Source organism: Abrus precatorius, unplaced genomic scaffold, assembly GCF_003935025.1.
Source record: "Abrus precatorius isolate BTA unplaced genomic scaffold, Abrus_2018 Scaffold2, whole genome shotgun sequence".
NCBI classification, from domain to species: Eukaryota; Viridiplantae; Streptophyta; class Magnoliopsida; order Fabales; family Fabaceae; genus Abrus; species Abrus precatorius.
Window position 1 is genome coordinate 36,166,068 of NW_020874362.1, and position 20,121 is coordinate 36,186,188.

Below are 20,121 nucleotides of genomic sequence, written 5' to 3' on the forward strand. Positions count from 1 at the left end.
ACACACTAAAATTTATTAAAAACTATAAAAATAATTAATTTAAAAGTAAAAAAAAAAAAGAATCATGTAGTTTTAGCTAATAATAAAATATGTGTGAGAGAGTATATTAAAGAATGTGTTGCTAACGTTACTCTTGTTTTATATATATATATATATATCTTAGTTTTTTCATATTTGTGTTAAAAGATATTATCCTATTACAGATGGTTAATAAATAAATGCACCTTTGAGGATTTATAAAGGAGGAAGTTGGTGCTGGGAGTGCCTCTTTCTCCGTTTTCTATTCTTGGTTTTTCTGAAAGAAAGCAAATCTATAAAGGGTTTTGTGTTAAGTAATCTAAGAAGAAGTGTATTTATATGCTACTTATGGGAACTAGGTCCTCTTGCACATTGCACGTGACATCTAATTTTGGAAGAAAGCAGCAGGGGACTGATCGAGAAGATAGCAATGTTACAGTATAGATAATGGTAATAAAGCTGGAACCTGTGACGTACTATATATGTTGTAATCTTGAATCACGAGATCTCAATTATAGTGTGTCAACACTGAATAAACATTGCAGTAGTACTTGGCACTTTGGACCACATCTGGAACGTAAACTGCATGCAAAACACGCTCACACAAAGACAAGACAGAACAAAGCCCCCAATTTACCGCTTAATTGCCTCAAATGCTTTATTGTTTCATCTTATGTCAGAGCATATATATGCTGCCACTGGTTATAAACTCGTGACGGGAGCAAGCAACATTTTAATACCCTAGGACCAGTTATCACTTGTTTCTGTTTATAGATGAAAGGAAATGCCTTAATGGTGAATACAACAGTATTATCGTGAATACAAATTTGTAATTTTTTAAGTTATTTTAACTTGTTTTTCAATAAAAAATAAAGTTATTTTTCAATAAAAAAAAATTTTGTGTTTGAGATTGTCTCACTACTTAATGAAATGAAACTTTTTATTTAAAAATACTATCATAAATATTTTAAAAACCGTGCTTAAATTTTAATTTGTCCTTTGAGATATTGGCACTTTGCAAGAGTCAATTGTTTGTGATGGAGTTATTTTTTCCCATTAAATATTTATACAACAAAAAATTTAATGACACTTACAATCAAATCGTGTTAATTATCTAGAGTATTATAACACTACATAATAAAAGATTAAGCATTAAGCATGTATATTAAATACTAACCACAATAAATAGAATAAATTTTTTACTTTTTTGCAGAAAAAACCCGATTATAAAATAAAATGATTCTCTTTTTCTTTATTTTTTCTCCTTTAAATTAGCATAAACAATCGTCCATTAACAAAAATTCTTGCAAAAACAACTTGAAATGACAACAATGAATTTGACCATATAGCATGATCGATGAAACTCTAAAAACCTAAAGGCAACTCTAATGAATTTGGATATAAGGAAGAAATGAGCCAAATGTCAAAAAGAAGTGGTCAAGTGGAAGAAAGATAAATAAAAAAATCTCTCAATAAGAAGAGACAAAAACTCACTCTATATTTAGTAAGAAGCTTCACAAAAGAAAAGAAAAGAAAAAGGATGGTCTTGATAATAATCTGCACCTGATGGTTTTTTTAATCAATAGAACAACGAAGCCCAATAACAAAACATGAAAGAAAGCCATACAGAGCTTCCAATCCAAGCAATGCTGCTCTACTTCATTGGATTCTACGTAAGTACTCAACATAGGATTCTACAAAACAAACTATGTAGGTTTGCTTATGTGAGGGAATCTAAGATAGATCTGAAATTGGGAAAACAAAATTACCCAACTCGGGTTTTCAACAGTGATAAAGCCACCAAATTGCTGATTGCCGAGAGATTGAAACGGCATCGGAATCTACACAATCCTTGCCGCAAGAAAACGGGTCTCTCTATGAGAGCCTGATTGGTATATATGGTCATACTTATCAGCTTTGTTTCATGTGAAAATTTTTATGCATGTCGAATAAGTTACTTCACTTCTTTGAAAAGTATTTTGGCCATTGGGATGATAGGAAGTTAAGAACCGGAAAAAGCTTAAAAAGACAAAGAAGCTTAACATGCATTTCAATATACAATATAAACTTCATGCATATTTTAAGAAGTATAACATTGAAATTCAAGGAAAAAAACAATAACAATCCTAATGATAATGCTTACACATACTTCCAAAAATAATACTTTCGGATCTTTTTTATAAAAAATAAAATGAATTACTTTTTTAGTTTTTATTATAAGAAATAAACGATAGATACAAGATGCATTAATTGTTATATTTTTTTTATTAGTATTATTAAATATATAAATTATTAACTACACAATTTAATATCACAGATATTTTTAGAATAAAATTTATATTTATAAAAAATATAATAAATTTAATTATTTTTTTTTATCTGAAGATTTAGTCTTTTATTTTTTATAAAAAGAATCAGAAAGAGTATTAAGTATGCTATTAAATTATTTGTACTTTTATGTTTGAACAATATAAATAATGTAGATGACTGATCAATTTACAACGTTGTAAACTATATTCATGTAAGTAACTAATCTAAAAAAAATTATTAGATAAGATAGAAGTGAATATAACTTATAACAAATTAAATAACAACTAGTATAAAGTATGGCCGACAACCTATTCGAACCTCTCCCTTGACAATATATTTTTTTATGTAAATTTTGTGTTTTAATAAATTTTTATTAAAATAGTGTAAAAGTGATAATAAAAATATATATTTTTAATTTAATGACTTTTTTTAGCTTTTAATAATTTTACTTATTAATTTTAAATATATTTTAAAAAAGTGTTAGAAAGAACCTCACTTATCTTATAAAAAAATTTAGCAGTATTTTTTCTATGATGTAACATTCAATAATAATTTATAAAAATTAAATTTTATTAAAAATTATAAGATATTATAAAATTCAGTATATTAATAATATCACATATAATAATATTTAATAAAAATTATTTATTAATTTCTTATTATATTATGTCTTTAAATGCACGTTAAAAAAATTATTTTTTATAATTATAACAAAATTCTATTAATCTCAACCTTTATTACTAAATTTAAACACTTCAATGTAGCAAAATTTTATTAAAATATATATTTATTACGTTAAAGTTATAAAAGTGTGATAAAAGTCGGTTTAACATTTTTATATAAAATAATTTAAATACATTAATTACTAAATTTTAAAAAAATATTAATTTAAGCAACTAATAATGGGAAGAATGAGCTGTTATTGAAAAAAGAAACATGAATTTATCACAGTTTTATAAATTAATATAATAAATATATTTTTTAATAAAAATTTACTATTTTTAAATATTTTAATTTATTTTTATGTATCTGGCTAAAAAATTATTTTTTATATTTTTATTTATTGTGAGATTTATGTTAATAAAATATTCATTCTTTATTTATATAAATGAATATATTTATTTGTTTAATATATACGTCTTGACATTTAAAACTAACTACAAATATTTTAAAATATAATATAAATTTATGATACATAGTTATTTATTAGTAGTTCAAAAAATTAACTGTTTATTTAATATAAAAAAAATATTTCACTAAATATACTTATTTGAATACATTATCAAAATTTTTACAAGTTTATTAATTATGGATGGCAATATAAAAAATGGTTAAAAAAATATATTTATCATGCGAATGAACTTGAACATAATTTTTTAATAAAAATTTATTTATTAATTTATTAGTTAATATTTTCATAAGTTTGATTAAATAAACGTTTTAATTTATTTCAATCAACATCAAATTTAATTGTATAAGTTTTATTTGATAAATATTTAATTAAATTCTTTACCTAAAGGTTTTTAGGTGACAATGTGAGATCTTAGTTTTCTTTCTTGTATTTTTTCTGCTTTCCTTTGATACCAAGAGAAAAAAAATAATGTAAAAAAGTTGACAACATCATGAGTTGAATATATTTTGAGTTTATGGAAAGTTGGGTTAATGGTTGATGCGATGTAGAGTGGTGGAGAAAGTTGGCAAGTGCCAACAGGACGCAGAGATGGTCGCATCTCAAAGGCTTCGGATGTGGATTTGCCTCCCCCAACTGAGCCTGTTCATACCCACAAACACAAGTTTGCAGCAAAAGGCCTCAACACTCTTGACCTTGTCACCCTTGCAGGTTAATCTGCACTCTCACTCTTCATATCAATTTAAACTGCTTATGCTGTTATTTAATTAAGAGTAAAACCATGCATTGTTATGATATAAAGCCTCATGTAATAAAATTTATTTGAATGAAAAAATTAAAACTAAACACATTTGAGGTCATAAAATTTACAAGTTAAACTCGTGTTCTTTTAAAAACACACAATTAAGAGGGATGAAAATAAATAGAAAAAAGAGTAACAAGATATATATTATTTAAATGAATTAAAATAAAAAGTGAAAAAAATAAATATAATAGTAATATACATTTATTTATACTAATTATAAAGAGTAAACTTTAGTTTTAAAATTTAAATTTGTATTAAATTATTTTTCTTAATATCAAAATATTTATTTATTTTTGTATTATTGAAAGAATTAACAACTAAAACAAGAAAAAAGAAAGCAATGGTTTTCTCCTCTCACATTTCACATGTATTATGGAGGGAAATTGTTTTATGTGAGACCCACTTCTTCTTTATTTTTTCCCTACTTTTGTATCATTCAAACAATGAAAATGTTCATTTCACTTTTCTTTTCTTCTCTCTCGCTTTCTTCTTTGTCTTTCATTCAATTCAAACATAATATAAGTCCTGTAACTCGCAAAAAATAATAGATTGTTTTATTTTACATAACATTAAAAATATTATTTAATAATGAATAAACTTCAATCGAGTAATAACTTACCGATAAACATGATAAGTCAAAACAAACATAATCAATCAAAAGGTTATTATAGTAAATGAATAAATGGAAGAAAACTAGAGCTAAATCGAATAAATAAAGGTGCAGAAAATATTTTATTTAATCGAATATATTTTTTTATCATTTTATATTTTATTCTAGTAATTTTTTAATATAATCATATATAATAAATTAAAGTTTTCAATTTTTTTTGTAGCAATTGATATAAGAATAAAGAAGTAAGGTCAAGTGTGAATCTAATTAAAGAGCTTACAACTATTGATATTTTTATAAGACACATGTAATTAAATTATACAGTTTAATAAAAATAAATAAATAAAATTATTTTTTTTTATAAAAAATATTATAACGAGAAAATATTACCCCATGTATAATACTATTGACTTCCACTATCAACATTTATTTTTATTGGTTTTATTTTAGGTTTTCATTAACTCCATTTATTAAAGACAAATGAAAAAATATATAATAAATATTTCATAAAAACTACGAAATGCCTTATAAAATTGACCATTAAAAGTTTTTAGAATATGTTTTATAAAAAAACTAGAGGGAGTGTACTGAATGCCAAATATCATGGTCGGACAGAAGCTATAGCTAATGGAAGACAGTAAATTCTCTCATGCAACATACAAAAATCTCTAATCAAAATGATTAATGATCTAATTAATGAAACCACGAAATTAAACTCCAAAACATTTTAGAACATCAACCTCTTTTGATGGCATAAACCATGCAAAGTGTGAATTATACAAACTAACAAAGCAAGGCTAATATACTGACCTATTCATCCATCCACACGTATTGGCTTTGGCAGATTACAAATCCAATTAATTAGCTTTATACTCACAAAGATAAGTTTTGAGCGGTATTTGCGAAAAATGTAGGTGGACATAGCATTGGTACAGCATCATGTCAAGCTTTCAGCAACCGACTGTACAACTTCAATGGAAATGGTCCTGACCCTTCCATCGACCCTTCATTTCTTTCCAAACTACAAGCACAGTGCCCACAAAGCAGTGGAGCAAATAGAGTGGCTCTAGATGATGGTAGCCAAAACAAATTTGATACATCTTATTACCATAATCTAAGGAAGGGCAGAGGAATCCTTCAGTCTGATCAGGCACTGTGGACTGATGATTCAACAAAGACCATTGTGGAGAGGTACTTAGGCATAAAAGGTTTAGCTGGATTAACATTCAGTCTCCAATTTGGAAAATCTATGGTCAAGTTGAGCAACATTGAGGTCAAGACTGGGACCGATGGTGAAATTCGCAAGAAATGTTCTGCTTTCAATTAGCTAGTAGATAGTATATGGCGTAGCATCAATCAAGTGTGTGATAGATATGTAGTTTGGTTTTTCTTTTGCATAAATTTTCCTAATAAGCTGAATGCATTCAAGTGTAAAAGTTGGTATAAACAGAAGAAAATGCATTATACTAAATAAAGTTATTTTCTTTCTTTCTCTATTACTTAAGAGTATGAGACCTTACATAAGAATGTCTTTTTTTTTGGGTCAATTACGCAAGCATATGTCTATCTAGATTTCCAAGCATGATAGAAGGCTGATCAACATATATCACAAAACGTAGCAGTTGTCCTTCCAGGGATTGACATGGGCCAAACCAAACCCTATGCTCACTCTGACCCAAAATAAGGTATTCTCGAGTGATCGTGGGAGAAGTTAGCTTCTAAGAACTCCAAACCTTAAACCGTAAGATAATGGAGAATGTGAGGAACTTGCTCAAGCCTCAAGCCATTTCTTCGGTTATTACTTGTATTCGAAAGAGATAAGGCCACTTAAAACACGCGCACATATAATGGATTGGCATTCCACCGTTATCGTCATATCTATAACGTTTTTTATTTAAATTTTTGGTCAACATCATATCTATAATGTTGAATAGAACTATCTTTTAGCAGGAGATTGGATTTACTCAAATTATCGGATTTTGGTGAGAACATTAGCTTAGTCTCTAAAAAAAGCAAGAACTTCCTTGCCTGTCTATCTGTTAAATAAAAAACAAAATACTAGAAAAGCATTATAAATTTTTACTTTTAATAAATGCTTGCTTGTCCCACAAGCGTTTTGGTCATTATTTTAATATTAATTTGTTTCACTCGTTTGTACTGTAGTAAGTTTTTTTACAAAGATTCATTTAATATTTGGTCATGTATATGCGTATTTGTTTAGTGCTCGGGAGAAACTAATCTTACATATTACCACAAAAATGAACAGTCAAAATTAATTCCTATATAGGTTGGGAGCCGTTATCCATCAGAAAACTGAAATAGATTAATTTCTTACATATTCTCAGTAGAAAATATAATCGTTTCTTACAAGAAAAGTAAACTGGTGGAATATACACAACTTATTTGGTTGGGACTTTGTAAGTGCTGATCCAATAAATAATGAAGCAGCAAATTTTATGTTTAAAACAATGCTGCTAAATAAACGTTTGCATGCATACAAAATAATGGAAAAATTAAAATCGGTAAGCAAAATACATAGATTTTTCATTTCTCATGAAGCCAAAAAAGGGTGCAATTGCAAGAACTCGAAGCATCGCCCGAAGAGAACCATTGAAAGCACAGTTAAGAATGGCGACGGGACGGGCGTATGTTAGACTAGAAACAATCGGAATATTAACAGCCAAGAAAAATGCTAATAAAGAAAAGAATACCTAAAACCCAACCAAAACAAAGCTATTCTATTAATGTAGACCTTAGGAACCAAGTGACCTACAAGATCTTAAGCTCCCTAAAATTTAAAGATTCCTGTAAAACAACAAAGTAGCGGTAACAGGATCATTACACTACTTGCTTACTGAGATCCCTATTACCACAAGCATTCAAGAGGTAGGCAGAATTAGACTAGGAGTCTCCACATACCTTAATGATGACATTATTTGCTGCACTTTGTTATTTATAAAATTTGCATAACAAGACTGCAGTCATCCTTGACAGTGTCCTTAATGGCACTTTGTCTACAAATCCTTGAATGCCACAAGGCCTCAATCCCCCAAAGAATCCAGCTTCAAATGATTAAACCCTTATCATGAATTCATTCTACACTCCAACACATCCAGTGAAATCCAAGCAAAATAGAAAATGGATTCCGAATTTTATTCAACCCATCTGGTGTTCATACAAAAATGTTGCTTAGGAGGAGCGGTTAGATCAGGAAAAAAAAGGATCACATGTATTACAGAGAAAGTGAGAGTGGTGCTTATCTGAGAAGATGGATGATTGCCTAAGTTTGAGGCAGAGGAAGAAAATTGGAAACTTTTTTTTTTTTTGAAGAAACCATTAAAAAGTAATTTAGATCTAAATGGCCTCTCTGGACACTTGGTTTTTGATAACACAATAGCATCTTTTGGTCTATGTAGCCAACTCCACTTAGTGGGAAAAGACTTTGGTTATAGTTGTTGTATTTTATCCAACCTATCCTTGATCTAAAACAATTCAAACTAAAAAGGCATACCATACTTAAGGATGCTACCTTCAAAGTTCACAAATTTTTATTGCTTCACACAAACTCCTTGGATGTTTAACATTCATGTTCACATTCCCTTCCAATCTTTGTTTTTAATGGTCCAGAACGTGTAACGAAAACCAGGGTAATTAGCATGTACAGCCTTTAATCTTCGGCCACCCACTAACACTAAAAATACCATTCAAATCACATATATCAACTAGCTATGAATATGGCCAAAGCAGTCCTTTGGGTTGAATTAGACCCAGTCCATTTTTAACATCGTATCAATGGTTGAAGTCTTATTGATGTTGGGTCACCCACAAAAATCCAATTCTACAAACTTCATGTTCTAGATGTTCATTCCTAGGTTGAGGGAGGTGTTAGGAACCCATATTAGCTAAGAATAAGACCAAAACAGTCCCTATAAGATAGATTGGGACAATCCTTCCCCCTTGAGTTAGCTTAATGGATAGAGTTAGGCCCAATTCATTTTAAAATATACCCTACTCGTACATATATCTTAGTTCATAATGACCCAAGAGACAATATATAAAAGTAAATATAACACTACATTTTAATATCTAAGCACCAACAATGAATCTGTTAACAAGGAGTAAACTCTACAGTGCCCTTCACTGCTTGACCAAAATGAAATAAAAAAAAAAATTATTTTGTATCAGGGCTTAGAAGCCACACCAAAATAGCAATCTGATAACAAGAGTTCAACACTTGATAGATGAGAAGGATTGAGCAAATTGAAGTTTCTATTTTCAGCACATAAAACTGTTGTCAAACTGATTACTCACATAAACTTGAGATTTCTAGATCCACAATTGTCATACTGTACGGGGGTTCAAATTATCCTAGGGTAGGGAGTATTATTCTTCATGATGTGTTTTTCCATAATTTCTTCTAATGAGTAATGGGTACTAAGGTGAAATTTTTGACAACATAAAATTCCACTGTATCTTTATGGCAAGCATCAACCAACTATAAAAATTGTTTGCACATCCTCCAATAGAACAGAAAATCATGGGTAAAACTGTAGTATTGATATTTTGGTATAAAATCCCAATCCAAGTGATATCTACAAAATATCAGAAATCAGAGGGGTATGTGTCTATACAAGTAGTACCCAACCCAGAAGCAAAGATAGCACAAGAAAATTCAAGATTGCCTACTCTTTACCAAACCAGAACAATCCAAAAACTTCCTTATCCCTTTTCTGCTCTCATCACTTCTAATCCCTCCGTTCTAATCAAATTTCCCCTTGCATTACAAATACCCTGCTGCTGATGAGTGGGCACCAGGTTGTTAAGTGAGGCACACTTTCCATACCCCCACTAAGGGGGTTAATCCCCTTTATAGCCTTCCCTTTCATCCTAAGAATACAATATTCTAGAGGCGGAATATCATTTATGTTATACCCAACAAATGCAGCAGGAATGCAGGATCAACGTCATATTATATATATGATGATTCATATTTAATCTTCTAATAGTAACTATACAGTTGGCATTGTCAGTCTGGAATATGGATAAGCTCATAAGCAATAGTACAGAAACCTTGACTCCTTAGCATATTCAAAACAAACATATAAACATGAATAAAATATTAACATTAGAAAAGCAAAGCACCTGATCAGACCACCATAATCTAGGGAAACTAAAATCTCCAGCAAAACCCCCTAAGTAAATTATGACTCATCGAGAACACCCCATTCGATTTCCTCAATCTTTACAGAATACAACAATAAACCAAAGACAAAAAAGGCACACACCACACAGAAACTGCACAACCACACGCATTATAAATCAAACCATGGCACAACAGAATGACAGACCTCATAATTCTATCAAGAAACAAAGTCAATACATCTACCTAAACACTCAGCCAAAAAAATATTAACTTATAAGAATTAAAAAAGAAAAAAAATGACACCTATGAAGATACTATGATACAATAATGAATTCAGCTTACAGTAAAGCACAAGAGACAGTGTGAATTACACATCCTCACTTGGAAACCAAGAGAATTTCAGGCTTCTTAACCTTGGTGGGGGTGTTAGCATTGGCATTGGCAGCAGCAGCCTTGGCAGCCTCACGAGTCCTGATATCAAGCTGAATGAGACTCCTCGTCGCGAGTATCGCCTGAGGCACCAAATCGTGTGACGCCCTCGCGTACAAACACCTCACTGCATAAGAAGCTGCGTCCTTCACCTCCTCAGAGTTCAACGGACCCAACAAACAGTGCCCTAAGATTCTCAAAGTCGGCTGCAGAATCTCCCAAGGCAAAGGGATCCTCTCCCCCTTTTCCTCACTAACAGAACCTTCCTGAATCTGCACATTCCTCATCCCTTCCACAACCTCCTCAATCTCGCCGTCGTTACCGTCACTGTCACGGAGCTCGCTGTCGCTGTTACTGTTACTGTCGTTCTTGTGATCGAATTCGGTTCTGCAGGGACAGTCCTGGCCGGCCCAGGCAGCGGCGAAGCGAGAGAATTCGAGTTTGGACCAGCTTGGCATGTGGGAGATCTGGGAGAAGAAGGAGTGGAGGGCGACGCCGACGATGCAAGCGCGTTTGGTGGATTTGACGGCGAGTTGAGGCTCTAATGGAGGGGAGATAACACCGATGGAGGAGGGGGAAGGAGAAGAGGGTTTTCGAAGGGGGGAGTGGTAGATGGAAGGGTGGGAGAGGTCGGGGACGGTGACGAGTAAGGGTTTGCCGTTACGTGATTTGGTTTCGGCGGCGTAAAGAGCGAGGAGGAGGGCTTCGAAGCCGGCGAGGGAGGGAGGGTTGGAGGAGTGGATGCGAGAGAGGTAGAGGGCGGAGAGGAGGGGGACGAAGGAGAGAACGACGAGGCGGAGATGGGGGTCGGAGGAGAGGAAGGTGTCGTAGAGCCAGTGGCAGAGTGGGTCGGAGTGGGTGCCAGAGAGGGAGGAGGAGATGGCGGTGTATGCGGCGTGGGATGAGAGGAGGGAGAGGGCGGGGCGGTCGGAGTCAGCGAGGGCGGTGATTGAGTCGGAGGAGGGGAGGATGGCGGCGAGGGCGTGGATGCGGGAGCGAGCCTTGGAGACCGATTCCCACCATGAGTGCATTGGGTCCACCGACGAAGAAGGGGTTTTCTGCGTGATTCCGATGGAGGAGGAGTTGGACGACGATGGCGACGACAATGAGTTGTTGCGTTGCAACTCCATCCTCCCAACGAACCCACACACTACACTGTCGTTTTGCTTTCTCAAAACTGCCAGCCTCACCAACAACCACTCCCCTTAATTAAATTACTAGCGAGTCAATATTCAAGAACAAACATCGAATCAACGCTCCCTTTTATTCACATTCATTTCATTTACATTTATATTTTAATAATCATAAATTTACATTATATCTACTTTCACATCTAACATTCATTTACAATTGCTTATTGTTATTCATATGTTCATTTATATTTTTATTTTAAACAAAAATTAAAAATTTTAGATTTAAAATAAAATAATGAGTCTATCTAAAATAATATTAATAAATGGCGAGAGAGCAGTGGCTATTTTGTAGTTGAACAAACAAAGGTTGGAGACTCCGTCCAAACACGAAAAAAGCCATTAGGGGATGCATTTGGAGCTTCGTTACTTTCGCCAATGCCTCATCTAACTAACGTCGTACATTGTAATAAATATGCATCCATACCACAAACCCAAACTGCATTCTAACAGTGAAGCTCATCAATGGCAGCCCCTGCTTTCTCTAACACCATCGTCTCTTCCACTTTTCCTGCATCCCATTCTTCTCTACCCAAATTTTCATCTCTCAGCTTTCCCAGCTCAAGATCTCCGCCTCCGCCTACCCAGTTCAGGAACGCCAGGGCCACTAGACGGTTTACAACGTTTTGTTCTTCAGATGTTTTAAATGGTCCAAAGGAAGACACCCCAATTGAATTAAGTACGCATTTTTGTTTTCCTCTTATCATTTTGGATTCTCTTCGCTTTCCATTTGCTTACGCGCATGGTTGCAGGGTATCCTGCATTTCCGACATCACTGGACATCAACAAGATTCGTGATATTCTACCCCACAGGTAAGCGTTGAATTTTCTCTGTTTTTCTTTCTTTTTTTAATAGACTAAGCTTTTCTTTTTCTTTGTTATTTTGGTTGGTGTCATTTAGGTTTCCATTTCTGCTAGTGGATAGAGTGATTGAATACAATCCTGGAGTTTCTGCAGTGGCCATAAAGAATGTAACTATAAACGACAACTTTTTTCCTGGACATTTTCCAGAAAGACCAATCATGCCTGGTGTTCTCATGGTTGAGGTAAAAACTATGCTGAGGCTACCATTTTATTTCCCCCTTCTGTTATGCTGTTGTCTTTAATGCTGGTGTGATTTCTTATAATGAAATTTTGGAGCACTGGTTAGTGATTTTGTCAATTATGATGGTCCAACCTGTTGCTAAGAGATCATCATCAATTTGACACATTCTATTTGAAATTTTATGTGCTTGATGATTGAAGCTTTTGTCAATGTAGCCGCACTACAATTATAGGGTAGTAGTCTTTCTATATCTCTTCAATTGTCAAGAACCATGGTCTTCAGTACTAGGTTCTGGGACATTAGCAAGCTGTTGTTTTGCTCCTTGATATCATGTATGAATATAAACACCGGCTTAGGCATAAGGCTAAAATTTGAAGATGGAGAACAATTTTGACTAACTTAAATGTTTGTCTAATCTCAATTATTGTGAATATGATATGTATATTGTGACATTCTGGCTTCTTGTGTCAAGTTTCCTTCATATTTCATTTATGGCTCGTGTTTTGGAGGCACAGAAGGCCTGTGCGATCATACGCCTTAGTGTCTGGCTTGGGTTTTGTTCAACTTGTGCCGGTTTGAGGATTTGAGTGCCCGAAAAACATCAGCAAGAGCCCAATATCTTTCTGGTCTCTAGAGCTAATATTGCATCGTCATCTTGATTGGATCAGTGAACAATGTTTTGTTACCTTCCATTTCTCATTAGACTTTGTAGCTCATTTATGTTCACTGCCCTGCTTCTAGAGACCTGGTTTTTGATAGAGCTTTTAAGTTGAGATAGACAACAGGTTTCTGTAATTTTCTACATTTGCTGTGTGTAAAACACAAATAGCTTTTCCAAGGTCCCGGTCACCAGGACTTCATTTTTAAAAAATGGCCTGAATTGTTTATATTATAACGTTATATCTCATATCTGATCTGGCCCATAAGAAAGCAAAGAGAACCGGAGGAAAAGATCTTATAGGTTCTGTTGAATCATCTTTGTAAGTGTTGATGAATTTGAGGGGTCTTGATGCAGGCAATGGCACAAGTTGGTGGCTTGGTTATGTTGCAACCTGAAGTTGGAGGTTCTCAAGAGAATTTCTTCTTTGCTGGAATAGACAAAGTGCGATTTAGGAAGCCCGTGATTGCAGGAGACACGTTAGTTATGAGAATGACGCTTATCAAACTGCAAAAACGATTTGGAATAGCAAAGATGGAAGGGAAGGCATATGTTGGAGGTGAAGTTGTGTGTGAGGGTGAGTTTCTGATGGCTACTGGATCTGGGAGCGAATAATTAAGACAAATCCTCCAACAAAAAGAAAGGAAAAGAGTTGATTCTACTGCATTTCTTTAATGCTTCTAGCATTCTTCTGGTTGCTTAACCCTAGATTATTTTTTATGACATGAGCATCATTTGACCTCATGTATTTAACATACTCAGATTTCTTGCATAGTATTTATTTATGGCAGTCCAAGCTATCTTTGCGTTTGTGTTGTTACCACGTTGAAAATGAGTATGACATAGATAATAGATACTTTGTGAGAAATTGGCTACATACAAACATGGCCCAACTTGCAATTTTCAACTATCACTATCCCTTTCACTCCACCTGGTTTGGAAATGAAAAATACATGCTAGTATTTATATGAGGCGTCTATATTATAAGTATATAATGCATACAGAAGGTGAATACATCAGAGATTAGAGCATAAAATTTGAAAATTTTCATGGCTCTACAAGACAAAGTTTCGTGTTGTCTTCCTAGCCTCTCAATTCAACCACGTACATTATTTTTGTTTACAAGCCAAGAGCACCAAGAGGTGTCTTCCCCTGTCCAGCCTCAAAGTAGAAAATCAGCATAGCCAACATTGCAATCCTAGCATGCTTAATCTCAGCCAATTTCAGTCTTTCTAGCTTCTCTGCATCTGGAATGTAGACACCATCCTTGATGATGCCAGCAAATCCCAAAGGGTCAAAGAATTTTCCCCCAGGGTAGCCTTGATCACCAGTAGCATTGCCAAAGTTCTCAGCAGTTCTTGACCATGGGGTGGCCCATTCCACTGATTGTGAATCTGGGTTGAAGAAGTCCACCCATCTCTTGCTCTCAACCCATCCCATGAGAAGCAATTGGGTACCTAATAGAGTACCAAAGGAGAAAGGAGCAAGTGCATTAGGATCAGCTCCAGCCTCAAACCATGGAACTCCACTCCAGGCCTGCCCAACAAAGATTCCTACAACTGCCGCCATTGCCCACCTCCCATGAATGAGTTCAGCTTCCCTATACCATTTCAGGAATGCTGGGTCCTTGCCTAGACCCAGTGGGTCAAAACCATAGTCACCTGGTAGCCTTCAGTTGCAACATTGAACACGAAATGAATCCATCAAACTCTCAAAGACTAAGAAAGGATCAATTGTACTTTTAATTTCTATTACTGCTTGATTTTTGTTTCAGCCTCTAAATAAATAAAAAATTCTATATTCTGGATTTTTACGAAAATATTTACGGATTGATTCTTTATTGAAATTATTACAACTTCAATATGTTTTTCATGCAAGAACCAGAACAAAAGAAATGATATGTAATATTTATGGCTTAAAATGTAGAATTTTGTTTTTCTATGGAGGACCAAAACAAAGTATAAGTATAAATATTAAAACGAAACATAATATTAAGCATATAGGATAAAATTTAACACTATTCTAACTTCACTCAAGGGTACGGGGACTGGCTTATAAACAATTTTTCATATGAGAACTAAACTGTAAGATTTGTTTGTGTTATGACTAAAATGGAAAAGATATCTAATGTAGAGACAAAATTAATAATTAAATCACTAAGAAATTAAAGAGAGAAACTGAGTAGATAGGTATGTGGACTCACGAGCCATCAAGCCATTCTGGGTCAACGAAATTTCCACCACCCTTCACAGCAGGGATCCATGATTTCTTTGGGGCAGCAGCAACGATAACTCTTCTGCGACTAACAGCAGCACCAACTTTGCCTCCAATGCCAGCAGCCAGAAGGGCTTTGCTCCTCTTTCCTCCACATAAGAAATGAGATCCAAACCCATTTAACACACCACCAGATGTTGCAGCTGCCATCTCTCTTTCACCTTGCTAAATGCCTTGAGGTTGGTTTGGAGTTTTCTGTGCTGTGATTAAAAATGAAAATCCGAGGGAGCTAGCATACAACAAGGCCAAGTAGGACTATGAAATCTTTAGAAGAAATCTTAAGCTCTCGTGGATAGATTTTGGACCAATGGGAACTTGGTCTCCATCCCCATCCCATGTTGCATACAGCCACGTGGATCACCACCTCGCCACATATAAAGTTTTGGTCCTTCATATCTGATGCTCCTGTCCACACTTTGCCTAAGATCAATAATTCCTGATAAAAAAAACTCAAAATTTTGTTATATAACATTTCTGACATCATGGGTCTCCGGCTAGCTTACCTGTAGGGCATAGCTTACCTGAATATACGACAACGCAATGAACCTCACCTAAATATTTCTGACATCATGGGTCTCCGGCTAGCTTCTTGAAAGAACAAATTATATAAATTACATTAACTAAACGTGTATTTTGAAATTAAAATCTAATAAGTGCATAAGAAAACATAGAAAGTGTATTTTTTTTAAGTTATACTTTGCGTATTAAACCAAAAAGATTAAGTTGGATACGTGTGATTTTTAATAACATCAACTCAAGGTAAAATGTGTTTCAAGTTAATAAGCTCAATCTAAAAAAACGATGTAATTATTTTATAATGGCCTTCAATTGGACAATCTATACCAGCAAGAGATAGCTTCAATTATAGTCACTACAAGCTGGTTTTAAACAACGCGTTGATATTCTCTTTGCTTTTCTTTTCGTTTCGGGTTTGTTCATCTTTGAAGTGCTTCCATATATTCATTGCATATTGTCGAAACCCACTGTTTTGTTTTCCTCTTTTTCATTTTATTTAATTTTAATTAGAGCTGTAAAAAATTTGGCCAGTCCTTACTCTAGTCCCTAATTTATGAGAGTTAGGGTCAAAAAGTCCTGCAGGCCAAAAAAAAATTTATTAATTCATAGGTTCATATGACTAAAAGCCCACGAGACCAAGGTTAAGATCACAGTTCTGTGGATAAATTTTTTTTTATGTTCTTAAAAATTAAATTTAAAAAAATTTGATATAAATTATGATAATTATTAGAATATTTAATAAAAATATTTATTTTATATAACTTTTTATTATAAACTTGTAGTCCAATAATATTACTTAAAAAATAAAATAAAATTTAAAAAAAAATAAATATTTATAATCATTGCTGTTATTAAATAAAATTAATAAAAATAATGATTATTATATAATTTTAATAATTTTTATTTGTAATATTGATAATTATTAATAATTATAATAATTTTTTATATAATTTTATAAATAAATTTTAAAATATTATTTGAGTGTTAATTATAAATTTTTTTATATTATAAAAGTTTTATATTATTATTTTTCTTAATTTATTTTTATAAAATTATTAAAAATTATATATATATATATATATATATATATATTAAGGATCATATTATATTTATGTAAAAACATCTTATATTCAAAAAATAAAGTCACAATAAACATATAAAATTGATAATAGAAAATAATATTGATAAAATTTGTCAAATCTATTAAATAAAAGTTAATATATTTAAAAAAAATAAATAAATATTTTCATCGTAGAAATTATAGATATAGAATATTTTACATTATAAAATTTATAAATACAGAAAAGTAACTTATATTTTTAAATTTTTATCTTAATAGAAAAATTATGATAGAACTTAATACAAAATTATAAACTAAATGTAATATATATATAATATTTAATTTAATTGTTTTATTAATTTATTATTTTAAATTCATAAATATATATAAAATTAATTATGCCATAACATTAATGTAATATAAAAAAATAGTATGTATACAATAAATTAAAATACATATTTATATATTATATATAAATTAATAAATTGACTAATAATTTAATTTTTTTATTTATACATTGATTTATATAAATATTTACTAATTATTAAATTTCAAATGTATATTAACAATTAAATTTTTTTAATAATAAAAAATTTATCTATACTTATACGTATCTATATAAAATATATTAAAATTAATCATTTAAGATTTTACATACTTATATTTATATTAAAATAACCATACTACGTATAAACCTAAGCTATAATGAATTTATAATTATTAAAAAATATTGACGAAAGATCCTCCTTCCTTGATTCATTGTCCTTTTTCCCTTCCTTCTTTCCATTGCCACATATTTCGGTGCAGAGGGAGGAAAAGAATAAGAAGCAAGTTAAAGGCTATAATATCTCACATTTCACACTAACACATCCAAAGTAATCATGGAAGAATATTGGTAATTGTAGTACTCCTATCTAAACTCTATTATTTTCTCTCAAGTTAAAAAAATCAACTTCAATGTCATTCTCATGTCCACCACTCCAATCACCACAACCCTAGTCTCTACTCCTTTACATGCACCATAATCTCAACAACACTGTTCACAAGGGTCCTTTGAGCACTCAGAAGTTTCCTTTTACCTTACAAATAGTAATATAGTATAATTACGCCTTAACAGTGATAGGAGTCATCACACAAGGCCATTTGCTGATGCAGCTCAAACTATGGGCCACCAGTTACAGTGTCGTCGGTTTAAAGCAGATCTAATTCTCATTTTTTAAAATAAACTCACAGTTATTTATAAATTATTTGAGCATAATTATTTAAATCAGTGAAATTCAAGTTTTGCATAATATATATCAATAGTTCACTTAATATTTTATATGTTTTATTCTAATTTAAATTTTTAAAAGTCATATTTTAAATAAATTATTTAAAAATTATCATTTTCATAGTAGATATTTTATTTTCAATCTAGTTTTTCTTTTTCGCAAATGTAAGTTATGTTTTAATATCATTTTACTTCAATTTTATCATAAAATATTTACTAAATACTAAATTAATAATTTTAAATTTAATTAAAAATATCAATAAAAACAAAGTTGAAAATGAATAAAACGAATAAACGATAAATTTTATAATTTTTAACAAGGTCAAATTTTAACTTTCACTGAACTCGACAGACACGCTGAAAACGTTAAATAACGTATAAATGACAAGAACTACAACCTATGCCCTCAAGTTTTTGGTTGACGTAGTAACTATAAGTTTGTTCAGAACCTAGCACTAGTCTCTCCCAAAAAATTTTAAAAAAAATAAATTTCTACCTAAATGCAAATATTAAAAAAATAATTATAAATCACGCGAGACTAAATAGTTTTAATGGTATTTTGAAAAAGAAAATTAAAAATACTTTTTACAAGTTTTTTTTATGTTTATTATTGTTTTCATAAAAAAATATGTAAAGATCGTATTATGGCTCTCTAATAATATTATTCTTAAATTTCAGAAATCACCGATCAAAAATAGGATTGCAGAATGAGATGGAGCAGATCTCAGTTCCCACTAGAGAATACCTTCCTTGCCCTCTTTAGTTAACGTTATAAGAAAAAGTGATTAAAATAATAAAGATAAGAGAGAGCATTTTGGTTTTAATATAATCTAAAGTGTGAAAGGGCCCTATCATCTAACTAATACATCATAAGCATCATCTAAGCATGCATGGGAGGGTTTGAAAATCAAGAAGTGAGGCACATAATTTGAACAATAAAATACACAAAAATTAATTAAGGAGGTCCAAAATGAGCTCAGCTTTTCCCTAAATGATTGTGGGAAATTGCTGGTTGACAATGCAATCACTTCAAATAACGCTGAGTCCAGCTCCATCGTCTAAATTTATATTCATAGCTTTTCTCATTTTCTCTTTAATTTGCTTTCTAAAGCACACAACAACACAAGCTCTAATAAGTGTTGTTGCATCCTTTTGGCGAGGATTGTGGAATTTGCTTCCATTATTGTCACTAATTTTGCCGGTGCTTGTGATTCCAAATCATTATAATCATTTGCACTCGCCGGACCCATCTCATCATTATGTGCATCTCTACTACTTTCAAAGATTTTGTTTTTTTAGTCAAAAGTTTTCAAGCAAATAAATAAAGAAAATTGCCAAGTACTACCTCTCCTTTTCATCATGTCCAGTGCACAACAATGTTCTACCGTCTACAAAACAATTCCAAGTCTTTTCCTACAAATTTGAACTTTGAACACCTCTCCTTCTCTCTCTTTCCCCACCTCTATCACTATTCATTTGATGTCCTCTTGTGGCTTCTGTTTGTGGCTTCTGCTTTCCATGCTAAACCATTTAATAGAATATGAATAATAATGTGTGTACATAGTCCATAAAAGCATGGTTGGAAAACTAACATGGGAAACATTTTGATTAGGGGACCAGACTAATATCATTGAAGTTGAAGATCATCATGTGAACCATTCATG

At 32.0% G+C, this 20,121-nt stretch overlaps 4 protein-coding genes across 4 annotated transcripts; 2 read left to right on the top strand and 2 right to left on the bottom strand.

Annotated features, from left to right (window-relative positions):
• Positions 1-366: 366 nt before the first annotated feature.
• On the top strand, positions 367-6,199 carry LOC113859953 (cationic peroxidase 2-like). Its single transcript, XM_027492602.1, has 3 exons — positions 367-456; positions 4,009-4,168; positions 5,787-6,199. The coding sequence occupies exons 1-3, from the start codon at positions 367-369 to the stop codon at positions 6,197-6,199; spliced, it is 663 nt and encodes a 220-aa protein (XP_027348403.1).
• A 2,087-nt stretch (positions 6,200-8,286) lies between these two features.
• On the bottom strand, positions 8,287-11,698 carry LOC113858477. Its single transcript, XM_027491149.1, has one exon. It carries the CDS (start codon positions 11,572-11,574, stop codon positions 10,393-10,395), a length of 1,182 nt encoding a protein of 393 aa, XP_027346950.1. The 5' UTR covers positions 11,575-11,698; the 3' UTR covers positions 8,287-10,392.
• Positions 11,699-12,099: 401 nt separating this feature from the next.
• LOC113857463 (3-hydroxyacyl-[acyl-carrier-protein] dehydratase FabZ-like) lies at positions 12,100-14,446 on the top strand. Its single transcript, XM_027489388.1, has 4 exons — positions 12,100-12,313; positions 12,387-12,447; positions 12,536-12,680; positions 13,695-14,446. The coding sequence occupies exons 1-4, from the start codon at positions 12,100-12,102 to the stop codon at positions 13,950-13,952; spliced, it is 678 nt and encodes a 225-aa protein (XP_027345189.1). The 3' UTR covers positions 13,953-14,446.
• LOC113857462 (chlorophyll a-b binding protein CP24 10A, chloroplastic-like) lies at positions 13,677-15,839 on the bottom strand. The gene is made up of 3 exons (XM_027489387.1): positions 15,541-15,839; positions 14,446-15,006; positions 13,677-13,797 (listed from the first exon to the last, which is right to left on the bottom strand). The coding sequence occupies exons 1-2, from the start codon at positions 15,759-15,761 to the stop codon at positions 14,457-14,459; spliced, it is 771 nt and encodes a 256-aa protein (XP_027345188.1). The 5' UTR covers positions 15,762-15,839; the 3' UTR covers positions 13,677-13,797; positions 14,446-14,456.
• Between the last annotated feature and the right edge of the window lie 4,282 nt (positions 15,840-20,121).

Excerpts from the sequence above, each read along its gene's own strand:
- LOC113859953 (XM_027492602.1), top strand. The coding sequence starts at position 367 with ATGGGAACTAGGTCCTCTTGCACATTGCACGTGACATCTAATTTTGGA. Across the intron at positions 457-4,008 it reads GAGAAGATAGCAATGTTACA|AGTGGTGGAGAAAGTTGGCA; the intron begins GTATAGATAATG and ends GATGCGATGTAG. Across the intron at positions 4,169-5,786 it reads TGACCTTGTCACCCTTGCAG|GTGGACATAGCATTGGTACA; the intron begins GTTAATCTGCAC and ends CGAAAAATGTAG.
- LOC113858477 (XM_027491149.1), bottom strand. The coding sequence starts at position 11,574 with ATGGAGTTGCAACGCAACAACTCATTGTCGTCGCCATCGTCGTCCAAC.
- LOC113857463 (XM_027489388.1), top strand. The coding sequence starts at position 12,100 with ATGGCAGCCCCTGCTTTCTCTAACACCATCGTCTCTTCCACTTTTCCT. Across the intron at positions 12,448-12,535 it reads CGTGATATTCTACCCCACAG|GTTTCCATTTCTGCTAGTGG; the intron begins GTAAGCGTTGAA and ends GGTGTCATTTAG. Across the intron at positions 12,681-13,694 it reads CTGGTGTTCTCATGGTTGAG|GCAATGGCACAAGTTGGTGG; the intron begins GTAAAAACTATG and ends GTCTTGATGCAG.
- LOC113857462 (XM_027489387.1), bottom strand. The coding sequence starts at position 15,761 with ATGGCAGCTGCAACATCTGGTGGTGTGTTAAATGGGTTTGGATCTCAT. Across the intron at positions 15,007-15,540 it reads CCAGAATGGCTTGATGGCTC|GCTACCAGGTGACTATGGTT; the intron begins GTGAGTCCACAT and ends TTGCAACTGAAG.